This window comes from Giraffa tippelskirchi, chromosome 12, assembly GCF_054371585.1.
Source record: "Giraffa tippelskirchi isolate mGirTip1 chromosome 12, T2T-mGirTip1v1.2.pri, whole genome shotgun sequence".
Classification (NCBI taxonomy): Eukaryota; Metazoa; Chordata; class Mammalia; order Artiodactyla; family Giraffidae; genus Giraffa; species Giraffa tippelskirchi.
Genome location: NC_137286.1, coordinates 139,906,510 through 139,919,565, shown reverse-complemented (window position 1 = coordinate 139,919,565; position 13,056 = coordinate 139,906,510). Strand labels below are relative to the sequence as shown.

Below are 13,056 nucleotides of genomic sequence, written 5' to 3'. Positions count from 1 at the left end.
ATGTTTTAAATTTTTTGGTAACTTCAAATGGGTACTTTTTCTCCTCTTAAGAATTAAATGAAGTCACAGTGTTAGCAAAGCAAACCATTTCTGCATTTTAAAAATTTACTTAGCTCTATGTCAAGAGCTCCTGCCACTCAAAGTGACCAATCCTGTAAGTCAAAATTTTGGGATACTTTAAGTTTTCTTTTGTTTTTTGTTGTTTCTGTGTACCATGAGAGAACCAGCAAATCTCCTTAATCTGTTTCTGAATTTGGGTCTGTTTAGTTAGCAATAAGAACTCAGCCCTTAATTTCTAAAATACACAACAGCTCATACAGCTCAATGTCCAAAAAAAACACCCCAAGCAAGCCAATTGAGAAGTGGGCAGAACACCCAAATAGATATTTCTCCAAAGAAGAAATACAGATGGAGAGCCGACATGAAAAAATGCTCAACATCCCTAATTATTAGAGAAAAGCAAATCAAAACTACAATGAGGTATCACTTCACACAGGTCAGAATGGCTATCATCAAAAAATCTACAGGTAATAAATGCTGGAGAGGGTGTGGAGAAAAGGGAACCCTCCTACACAGTTGGTGGAATGTAAATTGTGCAGCCACTATGGAGAACAGTAAGGAGGTTCCTTAAAAAACTAAAAATAGAGCTACCATATGATCTAGCAATCCCACTCCTGGACATATATCTGGAGAAAACTCTCATTCAAAAAGGTACAGGCATCCCAATGTTCATTGCAGCAATATTTACAATAGCCAAGACATGGAAGCAACCTAAGTGTCAATCAACAGATGAATGGATAAAGAAGATATGGTACATATAGACAATGAAATACTAGTCAGCCATACAAAAGAATGAATTAATGCCATTTGCAGCAACATGGATGGACCTAGAGATCACATATTAAGTGAAGTCAGTCAGAGACAAATGTATGATATCACTTCCAGGTAGAATCTTTAAAAAATGATACAAATGAACTTATTGACAAAACAGAAACAGACTCACAGACACAGAAAACAAATATATGGTTACCAAAGAGGAAGTGGGGGAATAAATTAGGAGTATAGACTTAATAGATACACACCACTATATACAAAATAAACAACAAGGATTTACTGTATAGCACAAGGAACTACATTCAGTATCTTGTAATATCTTAAAATGGAAATGAATCTGAAAAGGAATAGATGTGTATACACACACACACACATACACACACACATATATAACCAAATCACTTTGCCGTACACCAGAAACTAACACAACATTGTAAATCAACAATACTTCAATAAAAAAAATTAAAAAGAACTCGGCCCTTTGGCTTGTGGACACTAATATAAGTTGATTAATATCCAGCAAGGTGTGGCTCAGGGCCACACTCATGGGTGTGGACCAACCTGCTTACCATCTTCCTTCCTGGTTAATTGCAGGGTCCATCCAAGTCACCAGCACTGGGTTTCTCAATGGTCAAGATACACTTACATTTGTTCCCTTTCTCAGACAAATTTCTCTAACAACTGTCTGCCCTATACCATACCATAGGCATAAATCTGTCCCCTGCAGGCTGAGAAACAGCTTACTCTACCAGCCCACTAAACAGAAAATGCAGGCTGTGATCAATACAAATAGGTCCAATGAAGACTGCTCCAGAAATAATTTCAATCAATTTCATACAATTGATTTGTTCTTTCAAGGAGCCCTTAATTTACTCAATCCCTGATTGAGTTGTTACATGAATCATGAAGGATTAACTACGAAGATAAAAGCAGATATTTCAATCAGGGAATACCCACGATGGTTTAATTAAAGAATTTTTGCATCTCACTTACAGAACAGTGCTGCTTAAGTACAGCATGGCATTTATTTAAAGTGTCCCAGAGGCAATTAAGCCCTTGATTAACAATAAAATTTTCTTCCTTAACTTCATTCTCAATTACCACGGAGCTCATTTCTCATTGCTGGGAACTTCCAACACGTGGTACTCAATGGATTTCACTTGCATGTGATTCCACATAAGCCCTCAAAAAGGGTGAGGAGGAACTGACATAGGAACCAGCCTTTTCTAAAAGTTGGAAGTCTTGTTTGGCAGTTTGCTCACTCGCCTCCCTCAGCTTGCAGCCTAGCCACGTCCATGTATGTATGATGCTCCTACTTGGAGTTATGGTAGCAACAAGGGGACGTGGTGACCAGGACGAAATCCTCTGAGAGTCCAGTTTTTCTTGAACTAGGAGCAGACCTGGATCTGGTGACACCTTAAGCATGTCAAGTACCTCGCATACACAGGAAGTCCAATCAGTAATAGCTCCTACTCAGACTTCCCTGGTGGTCCAGCGGTTAAGACTGGACCACTGCAGGGTAGATGGGTTTGATGGGGAACTAGGATCTCATATGCCACAAGGCACGGCCAAAGAATAGAAAAGAAAAGAAAAAGCTACTACTATTAAGGATAAGACAACCCCTGTCTCTTCCCTGACCTCCGTGAGCTAGACACATGGGTCTGGGATAGACTGTCACCTAGGATTCTACACAGGCATGCCGTTCACACACCCACACAGACAGATGGTGCGGGGCGCTCTGTCACATCTGGGAAACATACCTGCCAGGGGGGCTAGGGAGCCCGCCTCCACGCTAAGGGTCGGCAGCACAGAAGGTAAAAATGTGAGATTTATATCTCCTTTCTGATGTCCCTCAAGCTTTCAGAACTTAATAGCTAGACAAGCTATATACACATTTGGACTTATCTGTGAATTTGTCATCGGCTCTACAAGAATGATTCATGATTATGGACACTAATTTACATCTAAAAGAGAGAAAAATCAAAAGAATTTGGCCACTTTTTATTTTAATGTTAGTGATATATGGAATAAAAATTTGTCTGATTCAACAAATAGATACTGGGCATGTAAGCCAGGCAGAGAAATTCGAAAGTGAAGGAGAGGATCAGCCTGGGAGAAGCTGAAGTCTAGCTGGGGAGTCTGGGATCTCTAAGGCAAGAGGGCAAATTCTGACACGAGTTGCAACAGTGGGAGGGGCGATTCTGAGAAGTCTTCTCCGATGCGGTGACAACAAAGAGGGCGTTGGAAGGGGGAGGACGAACTCCAGAGGCAAAAAGTACCTTGTGGATGCAGTACAATGAGGAAGAATGAGACCACCTCCTCAAGGGTCACCAGTGACTTTCTAGAAATTCTTTGTAAACCCCATGCCTGCCTTTTATTCTTATCTGTTGCCCTCCTGCATGTGGGGGATGGATTTTCAGGTTTAAACACCAGCTCTTTGAAATACCAAGACAGTGTCCTGTTTCCAATCCTGTTCTCTGTCACAGATGGTGACCAAAACAGTGGCACTCAATATCCTAAAATTTTCTGACCTAAAAAACTCCCTTTTTTACTCTCTAGTGAGATTTATTTATGCTTCAAAAATCACCTTGGAATATATTGGACTTAAGTAATAATTCTTAAACAGATAGGGTATTCCTTTAAAGTCAGAATTGTGTTGAAAGGACCAGATTATATTTTGCATTATCTGAAGCTTATGAGAAAATTATTTGGGGGTTTCCTGTGGACAAGGGACAGAATGTCTGACACAGATACAAAATGTTTAAATGAAAGGTATCACGATTCATACATACTAAGGAAAACAAACACGTTCTCAATGGTAGACTTTGTTCTTGCTTTTTTCTTTTTAACATCTGTTGTGTCCTTTATTTGTATTATCTCACTTAATCCTTTCAAAAATCCTATGAAATAGGTACTATTATTGCCATCTATTTTATATAAGGAACTAGGTTTAGTTTATCCTGTAACCTTAAATTTTCAAACAGGCAGCAGCTGACACTATTATGCCACATTTCACAACTGATATCAGTTTTTTCAGAGCATTGCACAAGCCAAAGAATATTAATTCACATCCATACTGGCCTCATGCTTAAAAAGAAAACTGAAATGGAGATTTAGGCAAAGAATGACAGTGAAGATATCTTTTTCTCCCCTTCAAAATTTCTCTGTGTGACAGTTCAGGACAGGACTCAACAAACTTTATCTGAAAAGGCCAGATAAATTATTTCAGACTTGTGAGCTGAGAGATGAACTCAAGGGTATTTAACAGGGACTTGTGTAACAAGAGGGAACCCAAATTTCCACACACTTGGTAATGACAAAATCCAAAATTAAATTGAGTACAATTTTTTGGTCATAAGGTTCTACTCATGAGAAGAATGACACCCCTTTGCCGGGGGCGGGGGTGTGTGTGTGCGCGCGGATATAGTCAACTGAAGTTCAAAGGCAATGTTCCCTCTTCTCAATTCATTCATCTGGAAAAACCATTCTTAGTTTGAGAGCTGGACAAAAATAGACAGCAGGCAGAATGTGGCCCAATGACCCTGGTTTAGAATACTTCTCCGAGAGTTTAGCCATAGACGACCTCATATACCCTGGTGCGTGTGTGCTAAGTCGCTTCAGTCGTGTCCGATTCTTTGTGACTCTATGGACTATAGCCTCTGTCCACGGGATTCTCCAGGCAAGAATACTGGAGTGGGTTGCCATGCCCTCCTCCAGGGGATCTTTCTGACCCAGGGATCGAATCCAGGTCTCTTACTTCTCCTGCGCTGGCAGGAGGGTTCTTTACCACTAGCACCACCTGGAAAGCCCCATATACCCTGGAGACTCAGAGTTTTACAGACACAGGGCCGGTCACAGAGGAGTAACCAGCTCTGAATTGCAGGCCGAGGTACCAGTCCTGGTTATTATTATCCAGAGACATCAACAAGCAGAAAGCCTCCAGGGCCCCTGGCTTCCTTCCCATGGATTCTCATTTTTTAGTATCACTTGTTAACTTGGGAGCTTTGAATTCACTGCCACACCTACTAGGTTGTGCTGCACTAAAGAGAAGTCAGTTTTGTGTAAATCACAAATCAGTTTGGTGTATATTTTCCTGTATTTGTAGCATTAAAAAAACTCAATTTCTCTTATTCCCCTTATTCTGACACCAATAAATCTCCTTTTTGGTAAAGTTTTAACAGACCAGTTTTGTGTTCCTAAGTGTATGCAGCATTTCACCCTCCTTTTGAATATAAACCCTAGAAACTTAGTCCTTTGTGAGTCCCCTGCTGTTTGTGCAACACAGGGTAAGGGTAGGGGAGGAGAGGAAAAGGAGGTGAAGAGGAAAGATACTGGCTTACAAAAGTCCAAAGTGTATTTGACTAAAAAAATGAAGAGCAGGGTAGAAGACACGAATCAGAAATCCTGCAAACAGAGGAGGTTATTTTTCTTTGAAAGGATTAAGGATTGTAGGTTTGCATGCTTACTAAGATGGAACAAGAAAATACTGCAACTTCTTGCCTCATTCAGTTTGGGTCCGAACAAGATAAAGGTCGGGCCCATTCAAAACTCCTATTATAATTATCTTCTCACTTTTAAGATAATGGGACATTAAGTGAGAGATTTGGGGTTACACTCCAGTCAGGAAACAACCATGGAGAAGAAAAGTGGGAAACACACCCAGAACTCAAGGGCAGACTGACCTGGTACAGCTTTTCCCCGCCTTCCAAGGAGACAGACATTCTAGGTAAAGCTTGCTCGCCATTGAGAGTTAAATTCCAGTTCTAGCATCAGGCCAGACATTCTGATTCCAGTTGTTCAGGACAAACAGAGAAATGCACACAGCTAATGTATAAAAGTGTCCAAAGGAGCATGAGCTGTTTCTTTTGAGGAGAGGAACCATATTTTCCAAATTAGTCCAACTTCTAGTTGATAGGCTGAACGCCCATATATCTCCATCTAGAAGAAATGAGGGCTCCTGATGATTAATCATGCTTTCAGGAAGTAGTTAAACACCACTGTGTTGCACACTGGTAGTGTCCAAGATAAAAAGCCAGGGGAATAGGCAAAGGAGGAGAGGGAGGAAGTTAAGGCAGTAATTTTGACAATAAAATGGAAAGGGCTTCAAGGGTTCATATTACAATAGGGTCCATTCAATTCAGCTTGAGCAGCCCTCCTTGTCTACACCAGTAAGTCTGTTGATTCGCCTGATACAGCCAACTCCCCAGTAATTAAAATTTCTTAAAGATTTTCTCTTCTTTAACTATCCCTCCTGCACAGTACATCACTGGGACTCCAAGGTCTTAAAGACTTAATCTAAATGACTGGCCACAATGATAAGGAAGAACAGGAGGTAATATCTGAGAGGGGGAAAGAGAGACAAAGAAATAACTTTAAGAACCACGATATTAGGGAGTCGTGATTTTAGGAAACAGAACTCTGCCTTTGCTTCCCAACCCAAGAATCGAACCAGGGTTTCCTGTATTGCAGGTGGATTCTTTACCAACTGAGCTATCAGGGAAGCCCATACCTTGTATACAGTAGATGCTAATTAAACATGTAAATGAGTCAAAAATGAATGTGTAAAAGCCCAAAATCTTTAAACTAGCTTTATATAAATATCTGTCCCTTAATCATTTAATAGTGATAATAATTATTTGTAAGGAATTTTAAAAATTAGAAGAGCAAGTATAATTACACTGCTTACATACTAACCAATGTACTCCGTTATTCAATCATGCAAATGAAAACAGTGACAGACACAGTCAAGAAATTTCTAAGGAAGTCAATGTATTTTTAAATATCTTTGAGTGAAGTATAAAGTTGTTCTGTAGAAACTGAAAGGTGGTGGGTGAAGGTAATGGATGCCTCTTTGACTGCACACTGTGTTTTTATATTTTAGCTCTATTTTTAAGCTCTCAAGATATTTATAGCACTGAGTTTATGGCTATGTTCTCAGAGATCAAGAACAGGGGGTACAAGTTTTATTTATAACTCACTTAAAATAGCAAAATTATAAAGCAGTGATTCATTATCATAATCCTCCTGTGGACATAGATCAAAATACACAGGAAACTGATTTCTCTCTGAAAAGTGAAGAAAGAAAAGACCTCTTTAAAACACTACCTATAAAAATGAAATCCTTAAAACAATTTGGTCTGAAAGATGTAGGCATCTTTACATAATATATTGCATCTAGAAAAGAGGGAAAAGAAATAAAAAAAGGAATAGATACTCCCAGCAAAAACAAAGCTCCAGCAGAATACACTGCAAAAATGCAAAGCTTCTGATACTGGTCATGCAAGTACACATACACTTTCTATGTTTGAAAATGCATCAACCCCTTAGACTCCAACAGAGAAGCAAGTAAGTGACAGGTTCTACTGAGGAATCGAGTAGAGGTTCCTGAAATGCTAAAGCAATGTGAAACCACTTTGGGGTGGAGTTTCCTTTTTAGCTAGAAAACAAAGAAAGTCAGAAGTGACAGCACAGGCCTTCTGTACATCAGGAGAGTCCCAGGCTCCCCCATGCCCATCACTTGGCATCACCACCATCTGTGTTTTCCTACACTCTGTACATTAGACACGTCCATCACAGCTCTCCTCCAACCTTTTCCCACCTCATGGCCTCTATCTCTTCACACTTCTGAAACGAGTGCACCGCCTTCTCCATCATTCATCACATTGAGAATTGCGATATTTCTGTTCTTTTGGTGGACTCATCAGTGGTTTGATGCTTTGAGGCATTCTTTCTTTTTTAAAAGCAACCTGCAGAGGGACTTCCCTGGTGGTCCAGTGGTTAAGACTCCAAGATCCCAATGCAGGGGGCTAGGGTTTGATCCCTGCTCAGGGAGCTAGATCCCATGTGCAGCAACTAAGATCGAAGATCCCATGGGCCTCAACTAAGACCTTGGACAGCCAAATAAATTAAGTGAAAGTCAAAGTTGCTCAGTCGTGTCCAACTCTTTGCAATCCCATGGACTATACAGTCATGGAATTCTCCAGGCCAGAATACTGGAGTGGGTAGCCTTTCCCTTCTCCACGGGATCTTCCCAACCCAGGGATTGACCCCAGGTCTCCCACATTGCGGGCGGATTCTTTACCAGCTGAGCCACAAGGGAAGCCCAATAAATTAAGTAATTAATTTGAAAAAAAGCAAGCTAGAGAGTCATTTATTCTGCTGTGAGGCTTTTTCATTTAAGTAGTTAAAGTCACCTTCAGCTTATTAGAAAGGTTTGCTAGCCCTATGTTGACATGCCAATCCTTTTAACTTTTCTACCCACGTCATGTTTCTTTACAGAGTGTGACCTGCCTATATTGACAAAGTACAAGCAAGATACAGAATCCTCGATGCCCCTCCCTGAAGCCCTCCAGTGAAGCTCTCTGGGCCCCAGGGGGCTCCCTCTCACACACTGGTGCTGGGGGGACTTCCTCCCAGTCATGGTTTCCACGGCTGTCCCCTCCATGGGGTCTTCCCCTTGGTGTCCTGAAGAAGCATCTGGGGCTAGAGTGCTGATCCCTGGGGCCTCTGCAGCCCTTGTGAACCACTCTCAGAGGCAGCCCTGACCCTGAGTCTCACTCTGTCTCTATTTGGAGAGAGACCCACCTTGCCCCTCCTCTTGGGCTAGTTCAGCCAGTCCTAAGGAAAGATGAAGGGCAAGCATCAGTACTTGAAGTGGCAGTCCCGGGTTCTGATTAGCAAAAAGAGGTCAGTAAGGCAGCCAAATGCTTTCTGCCCAGATTTGACCGGCATTGGGGCTGTCCCTGCTAAGGCCCATTTTCTGTCCCTCCTGCCTGCCACTGGGCCTGCCACCCTGTCCTTGCACTTGTAGGCTGTGGTGGTAATCATTTCATGGATTGCAGTCCATCAGGCTCCTCTGTCCATGGAATTCTCCAGGCAAGAATACTGGAGTGGGTAGCCATTCCCTTCTCCAGGGGATCTTCCTGACTCAGGGATCAAACCCAGGGTCTCCTGCCTTGCAGTCAGATTCTTTACCATCTGAGCCACCGTGGAAGCCTATTTCTACCACATCTGCTAGTCAAATTTAAAAAGGTGAACTCAGATGTTGAATAAAGTTCACTAACACAGGAATGGAAGACCTCGGCCACCTACCTGAGAGGCTGGTTTCCTGAGCACCTGCAGGTGTACCCTCCGATCCACAGCCAAGGTGACAAGCTTTGGAAAGATGGGCCTTAAAGCACCTGCCCTCTCAGCCAGGGGCTGGTCTGGGAACAGCACTAACAAGGTAACACAGCACTGACTGTGGGTGGCAGTCAGGACGGCCACACGCTTGAAATTCAACAATGGGCTGAAAGTGGCCCAGGCGTAGTGCTCCTCTTCCTCTATTCCTATTCTGTATCTAAGTTTCCCCAGTGGCTCAGCGGCCAAGAATCCACTGGCAAAGCAGGAGCCACTGGAGACACAGGTTCCATCCCTGGGTCAGGAAGATCCCCTGGAGGAGGGCATGGCAACCCACTCCAGTGTTCTTGCCTGGAGAATCCCATGGACAGAGGAGCCTGACAGACTACAGTCCACGGGGTCACAAAGAGTCAGACACAGCTGAAGCAGCTTAGCACGCATGCAAACTGTATCCACAGAAGAAAATCTCACTTTGCTAATTGACAGAGAAAGAAAAAGAACCTTTCAATAACTCTTGAGTGCCCCACCAGTGGGCCAAAGGCCACCTGTAATTTCTCTGGTCCCCTCTGGGGGAGGGAAGGAGTGCTGATGTACCTGCTGGCCCCTCTTCCCATCTACATACCTTTCCAAAGCCCATCAAACTCTGAAGATATTCAGCTCCAAACTGACCAAGGTGGCCAAAGTACACACCTTACCAGATGAAACTATGCCTCAGAGAGACACTGATGGCTGGCACCACCAACCTCCACTTCCAGTGTCTTTTCCTTAAGCCTAATTGATACTCAAGCAGATGACTGACAAAGGAGTCTAATCTGAAAGGACGTGGAAGAAAGATTCAGTAACTGACTTGTAAGTGGAGGCCCTTTTGGCTAAGATCACATATACATGATTTCTTCAGAAATAGCAGAGTACATCTGCTGGTCACCAACAGTGCGTAAGGAACACAGAAGCATGCAGAAACACCCTCCCCCACTTAGGGCTCACATGTTTAAAAGACAGGAGAAATCAAGCAGAAACATTCTTCTCCATGCTACCTGTTCTGAACTTACGATGAGAGAGAACTTTTAATGCATTCCTTCATCCTAATCTACAGGAAGAAGACAATTGGATGGCCCTTATTACTACGCTTTCTCAAGCTCTAAAATAACAAGGCCCCACAGACCTTCCGGTTCCATCAGTTCATGGCAAATAGATGGAGATAAAGTGGAAACAGTGACAGATTTTATTTTATTGGACTTCAAAATCACTGTGGATGGTGACTGCAGCCACGAAATTAAATGACACTTGCTCCTTGGAAGAAAAACTATGACAAACCTCACTAGAAAGCATATTAAAAAGCAGAGACATTACTTTGCCAACAAAGGTCCGTCTAGTCAAAGCTATGGTTTTTCCAGTGGTCATGTATGGATGTGAGAGCTGCACCGTAAAGAAGGCTGAGCATCAAAGAATTGATGCTTTCGAACTGGTGTTGGAGGACTCTTGAGAGTCCCTTGGACAGCAAAGAGATCAAACCAGTCAATCATAAAGGAAATCAACCCTGAATATTCACTGGAAGGACTGATGCTGAAGCTGAAGCTCCAATACTTTGGCCCCCTGATGTAAAGGACTGACTCATTTGAAAAGACCCTGATGCTAGGTAAGACTAACGGCAGGAGGAAAAGGGGAGGACAGAGGATGAGATGGTTGAATGGCATCTCCGACACAAGGGACATGAGTTTGAACAAACTCTGGGAGATGGTGAAGGACAGGAAAGCCCGGTGTGCTGCAGTCCATCAGGTCTCAAAGAGTGGGACAAAACTTAGTGACTGAACAACAACAACAACATAGAACTTCCAGAACATACTTATCCAGAAAGTTTTCAGCATTATAAAGCAGAAGCAACAGCTGTCTTGGATATTGAAAAAAAAAAAAAAAAAACACACCCCAAAACTGCTATTTTAAATTAAGTATTAAGAAAGACCCATATTATACTGAATGGGTTTTTAGAAACACTCACCAAACACAGTAAGAGCAGTATAATGGGATCTGTAATATTACTTCTAACATTCTCTGTAAATAAAGACCAAAAGGTATCATTTTCTGTGAGATCTATTATAAGGTAAAAGGACAATTTTCTTCAGCAAGCATTTTGTACAGTTAGCTGTGGGAGAGAGAACTGGGGGGTTTTCAAGCCTCGATCTGTTACCAGGCCTGAGTTTCAGAGGACAATTCACTTGCTTGGTGGCCTACTCCTGCTACTTTCTGGACCCCAGATCTGACCCGAGGGTGGTTTGGCAGAGGCTGAAATGCGCTTCTGTTGACTCTTTTTTCCACTTGGTTTCAGAAGACAAGGTGCCCAGATGACCACAGTCCTCCCATTTTACCAGTGACCTTCCACCTGGCCTGCCCTCTGATAAGACCTTTATCTGAAAAGAAGCTGTAGCCCTGGAAGAAATGTGGCTTGGTTTTGGTGAGAAATTAAGGCTGTGGGCTGTGGCCTCTTTCTTCTCAGCAATCACCATGCTGATTTTGGAAGATTTCTACTGTACAGAAATATTTCAAACACTGTATCTGCAGTTATGCTTCAAATAAGCAAATGAGGCAGGTATTCCCTGGATCTGAAAAATCTTTGCAGTCTTTTCCACTGAATGTGGTTCTCAGTATACATCCTTGTTCTCTTTCTGGTGGGGGCATAGAGAGGGAATGAGCAGGTAATTTCCTGGCTCCTGAGTGTTCATGATGGGAATGGGATGCAGATGCTTGAGGCCCTGTGGGTACCTCAGGGTTCCCTATTTCTGAGGAATTAGGAGTGAGATCCCTGAGGATTCCACATGGGACAAGACCGGTGCTAGCTACTTTACCACATTCAGAGATCTTTGTTCATGCACCAAGCCCTGAGCTCCTGCCTTTCAGGTGAGGAAAAGTAAGTGACAGCTTGTGTTCTTTCCGTGACACCATTCTGCCTCTATGGCTCTCTCAAGTTTCAAATCTGGAGAAATCCATCGGTCAAGCAACGTCAGCATTCCAAGAGCTATGGTCAGGCTTGAGTAATCTATTCATAGACAGGCTGGTGGCTCAGACAGTAAAGAATCCGCCTGCAACAGGGGAGACCTGTGTTCGATCCCTGAGTAGGGAAGATCCCCTGGAGGAGGGCATGGCAACCCACCCCAGTATTCTTGCCTGGAGAATCCCTGTGGACAGAGGAGCCTGGCAGGCTGTAGTCCATGGGGTCGCAAAGAGTCAGATATGACTGAGCAACTAAGCACAGCACAGACAGGGTTGAGAAAGAACACACTCACCCTCCCAAGGAGTGTAAGCTTATGATAAAGAAAAACTAGGACACTTAAGGGTTTCCCGCATTTATAATAATCACTGTAGATACAAATAAAAAACCAATTACACTGATAATTATAATAATGTTGATACAATACTATGAGTCCAGCATAAAGTAGGAGTTTAATAAACATGTGATGAATGAACAGGTTTGTCTTTGGGTTCTCTAGTCTGGGAACAATACCAAAAAAAAAAAACAAAAGACAAATGAGAGGGAGCTAATGTCATATTCATTTCAAAATAACAATTTTTGGACTTCCCTGGTTGTCCAGTGGTTAAGACTTCATGCTTCCAATGCAAGGGGCATGGGTTCGATCCCTGACTTGGAACTGAGATCTCACATGTCGCGTGGTGCGGCCAAAACAAAACAAACCCCAGACAACAACTTTTAAAACTTTTGGCTATTAACCATTAGCAGTATTGCAGCAATGATCATGAAACATACTCTAAAATTAGTTCTAAAATCTTGCCTTAACTTCTTTACATAAGCATATCTCACATACAAATTCATTAAAATAAGCCCAACTACCCCTTTTCCAAATGGAAAACCAAAAAACCAAGCAATTCTATACCTCCCGGACCCCAGACTCTTCTTAAGTCAGGACTGTTAACCTGTTGCCTTCATGAGCATGTGCAGTGGCTGAAATAACAAAACAGGAAGCAGCAGCCCTAAGAACCGGCCCAGTGTATCTAGTGAGTAAACCACAAAGGAGAGGGGATTTAAACCATCCAATGATGTTCCCCTGGGAGCCGTTCCGGTTCATCAGAACCCAAATTCTAACTTTTCAATGG

The 13,056-nt window shown here is 42.5% G+C and overlaps 1 protein-coding gene across 5 annotated transcripts in view; it reads right to left on the bottom strand.

Moving 5' to 3' along the window:
- Positions 1-13,056, bottom strand: part of CLYBL (citramalyl-CoA lyase) — a 225,303-nt gene that overhangs the window by 123,514 nt on the left and 88,733 nt on the right. For 2 of the 5 annotated variants that reach the window (XR_014070980.1, XM_081548984.1), the window contains exon 1: positions 5,517-8,290. The exons of the other annotated variants lie outside the window; for them this stretch is intronic. Coding sequence is in view for 1 of the 2 variants with exons in the window: in XM_081548984.1 (XP_081405110.1) it covers positions 5,517-5,578 (62 nt within the window). In the remaining variant the exon portion in view is untranslated. Of the gene's footprint in view, positions 1-5,516; positions 8,291-13,056 lie in introns of those variants that run through there. 5 annotated transcript variants of the gene reach the window in all.